Here is a 9,308-nt window from a genome sequence, read left to right on the forward strand (position 1 = left end):
CCAGACGCCAAAACACATGGTCACAGCAATGGGGAGTAAAAGGATGCTGAAATGTGAGCAACACCTGGGACGTGATTCTATGTATTGGTACAGACAGAAAGCTAAGAAATCCCTGGAGTTCATGTTTTACCACAGCTTTAAGGAACTCATTGAAAATGAGACTGTGCCAAATCACTGCACACCCGAATGCCCTGACAGCTCTCGCTTATACCTTCATGTGGTCGCGCTGCAGCCAGAGATTCAGCTGTGTATCTTCTGCACTAGCAGCCAAGACACAGCCCTGCAGAGTCACCGCCTCCCTGTGGACAAACCTCCTAGCTGTAGTCAGGAAACCACGGGAGCAATGCGTCCAGCTGAGCCTCAACACTTGGTTCAGCATTCCGTAGGACCTCGGCAGAGATCTCATATCATAATTCTGTCATTTATTGGATGTGGCTATCCTACATTTCCCATACAACAGCAGCCTGTGGCCTGACTTTGTCTTGAACGAGACTAGGCCTGAACTTGAATGCAGGGCATATGCTGTCAAGTTTAAATTGTTCCAAGTATCTTCCAGTTGGCTTGTGTCTCTGGGAAATCTTGTGTGAAGCGTTTAACACTCTGGCCACATTAATCCACCTTCCAATATGGACTTTTTTTTGACTTCTCTTTCCACCAAGTTAGACCCTGGATCTCAGCCCTCATCCTAGCTCCAAATATGCTCAGATCTTTTCTTTTCTTCTCTTTTCTTTTTTTTTTTTTCTTTTTTTGAGATGGAGTCTCACTGTCTCGCCAGGCTGAAGTGAAGTGGTGTAATCTTGGCTCATTGCCACCTCCACCTCCTGGGCTGAAGCGATTCTTCTGCCTCAGCCTCCCAGGTAGCTGGGACTACAGGCGCCCGCCACCACGCCTGGCTAATTTTTGTTTTTTCAGTAGAGACAGGGTTTCACCATGTTGGCCAGGATGGTCTCCTACCCTTATGAACCGCCTGCCTCAGTTTCCCAAAGTGCTGGGATTACAGGTTTGAGCCACTGTGCCCGGGCAGAGCTCTTCTTTTCTTCTTTTCTTTTCTTTTTTTTTTTTTAATACCCAATCCCCTCCTCAGGTGGCTCTTTCACTGCCTGACCCTGAGGACAGTAGTTCCCCATGGAGTTTGGATCACTGTTTTCTGGTTCACTCTCCCTGGGGCATGTGCAGAGTTTCAACTTCTTGTTGGCTTCTCTCTTCCACTCAGGATTTAAAACTTTCACACTTGATTATTTTCCTTCTGTTTCTTTAATCCTAATACCAAGTTTTTTTGGCATCCATCATCAGTGGTAGAGGCTGTTGCACCTGAATTGTTGCTCACAGCAGGTAATAAGACAAGAAGACCTCCTGGATTTTCTGAGCTGGACTTTGTACTCAGGGTTACCTTGCTGAGCCCCATATTTTCCAGCACTACTCTCAGTAATGGCCCTCAGTCCTGCACACACCATCAGACTCCTAGAGCTGAGCAGAGCCCTGCATTGTCAGGTTTCTGCACCAACACAAAGGTTCCCTCCTATCTCCTATAGAGGGCGCTCCAGGGATGGTGGGTGTTGCCAGAGACACCAGTAATTCTGCCAGACCTTGCCTGTGGGGCCACGGGAGCTCAAAATGCCCCTCCTTTCTTGCACATGACCAGATGCCTGAGCCAGGAGAGGCCTCATTCCTGCTGTGATCCTGCCATGGATACCTGGCTCCTATGCTGGGCAATTTTTAGTCTCTTGAAAGCAGGTCGATGCTTAGACTCTAGGAAATTCTTGCCTTAAACTTACCTAAGACAATTCTAAACCATTCTCTTAATCTTCTTCTTTTCTCACAGGACTCACAGAACCTGAAGTCACCCAGACTCCCAGCCATCAGGTCACACAGATGGGACAGGAAGTGATCTTGCAGTGTGTCCCCATCCCTAATCACTTACGCTTCTATTGGTACAGACAAATCTTGGGGCAGAAAGTCGAGTTTCTGGTTTCCTTTTATAGTGATAAAATCTCAGAGAAGTCTGAAATATTCGATGATCGATTCTCAGTTAGAAGGCCTGATGGATCACATTTCACTCTGAAGATCCAGTCCACAAAGCTGGAGGACTCAGCCATGTACTTTTGTGCCAGCAGTGAAGGCACAGCCTTGCAAAGGCACCTCCAGCCTGTGCACAAACCCTCAGAGATCTGCCTCCCTCCCAGCCACCAGCACCTACTTCCTGCCTAAGAAAAGGAAGTCTCTGGTTCGGTTTGTTCTTGCAGCCATCTCCAAATAGACAGATATCTAAAATTAAACTACCAAAGATATCTTGGGCAGAAATGGCCAGATACTGTAGGATTTGAAGAACTTTTACAGATACTAGAGGGTGTGACTTTGGGCTCTGAATATGGGAGAACTGTACACGATCACATAACCTATATCTTTTCTCTATTCCCATTTTGCCATTTTTATTAGAATTTTTTTTTGTTTTAGTTGTTTAGGAAAACATATTTTAACTCATAGAATTGCAAGATGATCACTGAGCAGGAGTTCAGGTATTTCCACGAGAATATACAGGGTCCCCACGGGAACCTACAGAAGGAGAAGGGGCTTGGTACAAGTGCCTCAATATCAATGAGTCTTGCACAGCATGTGGTCAAGAGCAGAACTGTCTGATGACTCTGTGAACGTGGTTTGATGCATTTGGGCTAATGATGCTAGCTCACAAAATAACAAGTTAAGAGAGTAGAAAACATGAAGTCTAATATTTCACACCATTTCAAGGTCAACAGAGGTCTAGACCAGCATGAGAATCGCCAGAATAAAGCAAGGCAGTGCAGGAACAGAATTCAGCAGCAAAAGTCAAGAGACATCTAGAAGCAGAGGCAGGAATGAATTTGTCACTTTCAACTTAACATGAGGCAGCCAGATTACCTTCTTGAGTTTCATTTAAGAAACTATATCTCTTTTAAACATATCTACTGAATTCCAAATTTTAGGTATTTTGCATATTTCAGTTCTGGAATTTCCACTTAAATCTTGCTACAATTTCCAGTTGTCTGCTAAAATTCTGCATTTCGTCATTTACTATGTTGACTATATTAACATCTGTCATTTTAAAGCCAGTTTTTGATAACTTTAACATCTGAATGTGGGCTATTTCTTTTGTCTGTTTTCTCTGTTTGGTTTCTGGGCATGTGATTTTGTTTTCTCACAAAACTGGTAATTTATTTGAATGCTGGATATTGTATATAAAAACTATAGAGTTAATTTGAAGCTCTGAATGATTTCATCTTTCTCAAATGATTCACTTTTGCTTCTGCTGGGGATTGTAGCAGGGGCAGATCACCTTAATTGAGTTGATGACTTAGCAGGATCAGAGCTGGGCTTCAGCCTGCATGATGGCTGCTCACCTTTGCTCTTAGCCATTTAATTTCCAACTAGATGTCTGGAGTTTAACAGCTAAATTAAATTGTAAATTACATAACATAAAATTTGCCCACTGCAAGTATGCAATTTAGTGAATTTTGTTAAATTCGTGGAGTTGTGCAACAATCACTGTGATCCAGCTCTAAAACGTTTCATCCTCCCCACTCAGAAAGTTCCTTCGTGCTTATTTTCAGTCAATCCCTGCTCCTACCCCCAACACCAAGGCCTGGGGTCTTTGCCAGGGTCCTCTCCTATTCAGTAGTCACCGAACGTAAATATTCTCCAGACCAGAAAAGTGATGGATTCTCCTCAAAGCCTACTACGCTCTCAGGCTTCCATTTTTTTTTCTCAGCTACTTAGGCGACGATATAAAATTGGCAAATGACTTAGAGGGAAAAGTGGTCTGTTAGGTCTCTCTTTTCTCATTGAGATCCCAATCCCGTAAGTTCTTACTACTTTAGTAGCTCCAAGTGCCTTCAAACATTTATCTTTATATTTTGTTGTTTTTCCTGTTCTTTTTGATGGGAATGTTGTTCTGCAAAAATTCAGTCTATTAACTCTGAAAGCCAGTTTTTATATTTATTAAAGGTGAGGTGCAATTTTGTATGTTTGCATGTTAGCTAGAAGCCTCTTGAAGAAAGGAAGGAATGAACCTCTCTGCCTTCCCATTTTTTCTTCTTTTTGAGACGGAGTCTTGCTCTGTCGCCTAGGCTGGAGTGCACTGGAGCAATCTCGGCTCACTGCAAACTCTGACTCTCGGGTTCAAGCAATTCTCCTGCCTCAGCCTCCCGAGTAGCTGGGAATACAGTCGTGTGCCACCACACTCAGCTAATTTTTGTGTTTTTAGTACAGACGGGTTTTCACCACGTCGGGCAGGATAGTCTTGGCCTCTTGACCTCATGATCCGCCCGCCTTGGCCTCCCAAGTGTTGGGATTACAGGCATGAGGCACTAGCCGCATATCTGTATTTCTAGGAGCTCTACCACCCTTCTGCCTTTGGTCCACCATGGGACAGAGTCTTGACACATTTGACCTTTTACCACAAGGAGGAGCTGTGACTCTACTGAGATTAAGGGAACTCAGAGGAAGGACAGAGCATTCTCTGGATGTTAGACAGTTAAAAGAAATATTGGGTTTATTTACAACAGGGGAAAATGTGGTCTGCAGAAGCTGTGTTAATGCTGAAATGTGAGAGGTTAAATACAGACTATTCATTTGCCTTGCTGTGCAGGTGTTTTTGTTCTAGCAAAGAGCCTAGACTGCCAGATTTGTTGCATGTGACCCTGCATGGGATGAGAAAGGGAGAGAGTTTGAGCTGGGAAAGAGGAGAGCTCACAAGCAGATGCCAGTGGAGGACCCCTTCCTGAGAGGAATAAGAGAGGCTCTGGACACTGGGCCTCTCCTCCAGCTCAATCCTGCCATGAAATGACTTCCTGGAACCTCAGCAGTGAGCCTGACAAATCAGGGCTTCCTCGAGGGATCTTGCAAAGAGAGTAATTACCAAGGGAAATCCACTTATCAGACCAAAGAATACCCGCAGTGCTATTCCCCCGACTCTAAATGATGAAAGACCTAAGCTAAAAAGGGTTTCTTTTTTTCTTTTTCCTCTTCTGGATGTTCCTCTAAGTTCTTGGAGCAAGAGGATCTAAGGATAGGAAACCCGTCTCCTAGGTGTGAGCAAATGGTTCTTATCAAAACAGCATCACCAGACTCCCTTCCAATTTCCAGCTTCAACATCTATCCCTGTCTACCAAGACCCATGGAAGCTAGACTTGTCCAGATGTCAAAAGATGATGACAAACACCTGGAGATGGGAAAGAAGGTGGCATGGACAGACCTCCAGGATGCACATCTGAAACAGGCTCTTCATTTTGTTTTCACTACAGGCTCCTGTTTCGCCTTTTCAAAAAGCATTTGGAATTTCCCTTACTTCTTGGAAATCCAAAAATACAGCAAAGATACATTTTCTATAGGCTCTAGTTACTCAGCAGGAGGGAGCTTCAGAATATCTCTATATTCTACTATGTATATTCTTGCATGCTGCCTGGAAGTGAAAGTCTAGCCAATTTAACAGGAAAACCATTAGCCGTCCTGTGGAGGTTAATTTTGCAGTTTATTTTGGAATGGAACAAAAGAATGTATTGAAGATAGAAATCTCATTTCTACATGCTAGAATCTAAATTTCTTAACTTTCTGTAGTATGAGCCATTTTCAAATCTGCTAAAGTCCTAAAACCAGACAATGCGAAACACACACTTCTAAGCTCAATATTAAATATCTAAAGTGACTAATTAATGTAAGAGTTCAAGAATCAGGGACCCCTTGACTTTTCAAACTACTACCCTCACAAAAAATCTAGAACTTCTTCTCAGTAACAAAAATAAGATGATGTATAATCTTTTTTCACTGTTAATAAATAATCTCTATCTATCATGGCATTGCATTTAGTTTGTGTTAATTGTTGCTAACAAATGACTATAGATGAAACATTTGTGATCCATATAATAATAGAAATAATAAATGTCAATACTGTAAGTGGCCAAGAGAGATTTTAATAGCTCAACAAGCAAATAGCATGTACTGATGCTTTGCAAAGGTGAAGGACACATGGCCTGTGATAGGATGTCTTATCTGGTTTTGGTCTGAATTTCATTTGGAAAACTGGAAGCTGCTGGTCGACCTGCAGGGATATGATCCCATGAGCTGATATGCATGTTGACTTTTGTATTTTTGTCAGCATGAAAGAATTTTTTTTAATCAGGGTCAGAGTCTCCAGTAACTAGCAGCAAGCTGGGTCAAATGGAAGTGAAACCATGGCCCTCGTCCCCTTGCAGACCTGGAAACCCAGTGTTGAGCATCAGTGAAGAGAGAGACAGAATCAGGTGAAATGAAATCTTCCTAAGACTCTGCTCAGGAAATGAAATTTGACATAATTGTGCACAAGAGATTGTTCATCCATTCTATTCCACCAGAGGAGACAGCAGAGTTTTCCCCTGAGTTCTTGGGGAGCTGGAGGAGGGAGACAGCTCTGCCAGGTGGAGTGGTATCTTCATGAGAAGTGTGAAAAGAAGAGGCAGAGATGGAGATTTTGATTCTAGAAGGGGTGGAAGATTTTGCTTGTAAACATATCAACACACTTGTCTTTCCTACTAAGACCCAAACTTTGGGGGAATTGCCCAAATACAAGCCGGGGTTTAAATATTGGACAGCCAAAAATATGACTCACGTTCAAAATATGCATTGTGATATCATTCAGTTTGATGTGTTCTAGTTCTGCAGCCTTCTATCTCAATCCCTTTGCCCCTACAACTCTCCACCTTTTTGTGGATTCAGTTATCTCCATGATAAAAGTATTATGTTTTCTTCCCTCATTGACTTTCTTTTTGGAAGCCTGGCTCTTCCCAGGGATCCCAGCGTCTATCCTCTCTCCTTTCTGTAGCTTTTTCCCCTTCTCCAGCATAGTGGGCCCTGTCAGAAAAGAAGATTTACACCATCAATTTATTTGCTCCTTTCTATCCTTTGGACAATTTTTGATGGACAATAAAATACTTTTGCTTTCCATGTCTCCTGTAAAACAAAACAAAACAAAACAACAACCAGAAATCCTGGAAATTGCTGCCCTGGGGCCACTGACTGAGGCACTGAGGTCTGAGTGCTGGGCCTTGCTGACCAAAGCAGGAGGAGCTGCAGCCCTGCCACACCCATGAGGCTGGGTGGATGATGCCTGGCAGAGGAGGGGAGTACCATCGGCAAGAATAAAGGGGTCATTGGTCCTCAACAGGGGATAATTCACAAAACACAAAGGCATGTTGTGTTGTCACATGGGCATCAGGTGGGTAGGGCCCAAGGATGACCCTAAGCATCCTAGATGCACAGGACAGCCCCCTACAACATCGCCTGATCCAACATAGCAGTAGTGCCCAAGTTGAGAAACCCCGCAATAAGCTTGGGTTGTAAACTTTGTACCAAGAAGGAGGATTATCTGCAGAAAACTCAAGGGGAGTACCGTCACCTACTTTTGTTTTCCCTGACTGCCACATTGTTTTCCTTCATTGCCATTCGTTCCCAGCACACGGTGACTGCATATTCTCCGGCAGCCTCCTGTTTCCTTATAGATCTGCCCCTTGAACAGATAAGAACATCACAGGGAACAGGACTGCAGTTCACTCCCAATAATAACCCTTCAGCAGGGTTTGCTCTGAACTAGCATCACAGTCTTGTGGGTTAGGTGGCTATGGCTGGTATTCAGGTAAAATCTCAGGCCAGTGTCTTCTGAAACAAGGGGACCACTGAACATTAATCAGACCTTCAAGTGAGCAAAGATTCAAGAGAACAGAACAATGTCCTGCATTATTGTGTAGGGAAAGCAAAAGATCCAGAGAGGAACACCAGCCTGACTCTGAGACAAGGGCCTGAAACGGAGAGGAAGGGAGGAGGTGGTCAAGTTCTGGGTAAGGAGCCTCGAGAGAGGGGCCTGCTGGCACAGGAATGACGATCAGAGACACATCCTGGAGGCCACAATTCCACCCTCTCAACTATTCCCAGAAATTCCAAAAACTCCTTTAAAGGAGCAAGTTCAGGGCATGAAAGGGAGGAGCCATGCTACAGGAGACCCTGGGAATGGAGGAATAATTACAGGCTGTGACCTCACTGGTGCAGCACCTCTCAGTGGCAGTGGAAACCACAGCCTAGTCTTCTCACCAGTGCAGACCAGAATGCTGCCCTGGGCCTTGCTTGGTCTACCTCACTCTGCCATGGGCTGCAGGCTTCTCTGCTGTGTGGCCCTCTGCCTCCTCCAAGGAGGGGAGTCCCAGGCCCAGGTGACATGATCCTGTTGGAGTCCCTAAGCCTCTTCACCATGACAACAACGACAGGCTATCTCCTGGGATTTGCCTGAATTCTGCTTCTTTCCTTTTCAGGTTCCTTGGACACAGCTGTTTCCCAGACTCCAAAATACCTGGTCACACAGATGGGAAATGACAAGTCCCTTAAATGTGAACAAAATCTGGGCCATAATGCTATGTATTGATATAAGCAGGACTCTAAGAAATTTCTGAAGATAATGTTTAGCTACAGGAATAAGGAGCCCATTTTAAATGAAACAGTTCCAAATCGCTTCTCACCTGACTCTCCAGACAAACTCATTTAAATCTTCACATCAAATCCCTGGAACTTGGTGACTCTGCTGTGTATTTCTGTGCCAGCAGCTAAGACACAGCCCTGCAAAGTCACCGCATCCCTGTGCGCAAACCTCCCGGCTCAGCCAGGAAGCTGTGGGACAGTGTGTGCACCTGCACCCAAGGCTCCAGGCTCCACTTCCTGATGGCCTCTGATGAAGTTTCAGTCTATAGTACAGCTGGCTAGTGCATCCAGTGTAGAAGTCCTCTATTTTATGCACACAAAAGTCTCACAGAATTGTTTATCAGCTAGAGCAGGACTTCACAACAAAGCCACTAAAGTATTAGGGCTCCACAAACAAAAAAGAGCCTGTCCCATGCACTGAAGATCTTAACTGATGGAGGAAGCCATTTCTTGCCTTTCTGTGCTGCACACTTTTGTTCATATTTTATACAACATTATGAAAAACACATGATTGCTAAAAATGATTGATGAGCACAAGCATAAAGGAGAGGGGAGGGAAAATATTTCTAAGATCAAGAGAAAATTCTGATGATCAGTAAGTACTTTATTTAACAGAAAAATATTTGAAGATGCATGAAATTCCATGGCAATAGGTAAACTGGAAAGTTTTGAGGAGAAGCCAGTGGAGGCAACCTTGTGCCTTGTAGACTCTTTCTTTTCAAGAAGGGTGACCAGCAAGAGTCTCTCCCAATTCTGACAAATGTCACCTTGAACTTTCCTCAAGAGTAGGCGACAGCCAGATGAGTAGGGATATTGGGAGACATCGAAAGGACTTT

The 9,308-nt window shown here is 44.0% G+C and overlaps 1 gene segment (V, D, J or C); it reads left to right on the forward strand.

Moving 5' to 3' along the window:
* Positions 1-1,661: 1,661 nt before the first annotated feature.
* LOC129041605 (T cell receptor beta variable 2-like) lies at positions 1,662-2,208 on the forward strand. The segment is given in 2 exon segments: positions 1,662-1,734; positions 1,823-2,208. Coding segments are annotated over 2 exon segments (435 nt in total).
* The last annotated feature ends 7,100 nt before the right edge of the window (positions 2,209-9,308 follow it).

This window comes from Pongo pygmaeus, chromosome 6 (genome assembly GCF_028885625.2).
Source record: "Pongo pygmaeus isolate AG05252 chromosome 6, NHGRI_mPonPyg2-v2.0_pri, whole genome shotgun sequence".
In the NCBI taxonomy this organism is placed as follows: domain Eukaryota; kingdom Metazoa; phylum Chordata; class Mammalia; order Primates; family Hominidae; genus Pongo; species Pongo pygmaeus.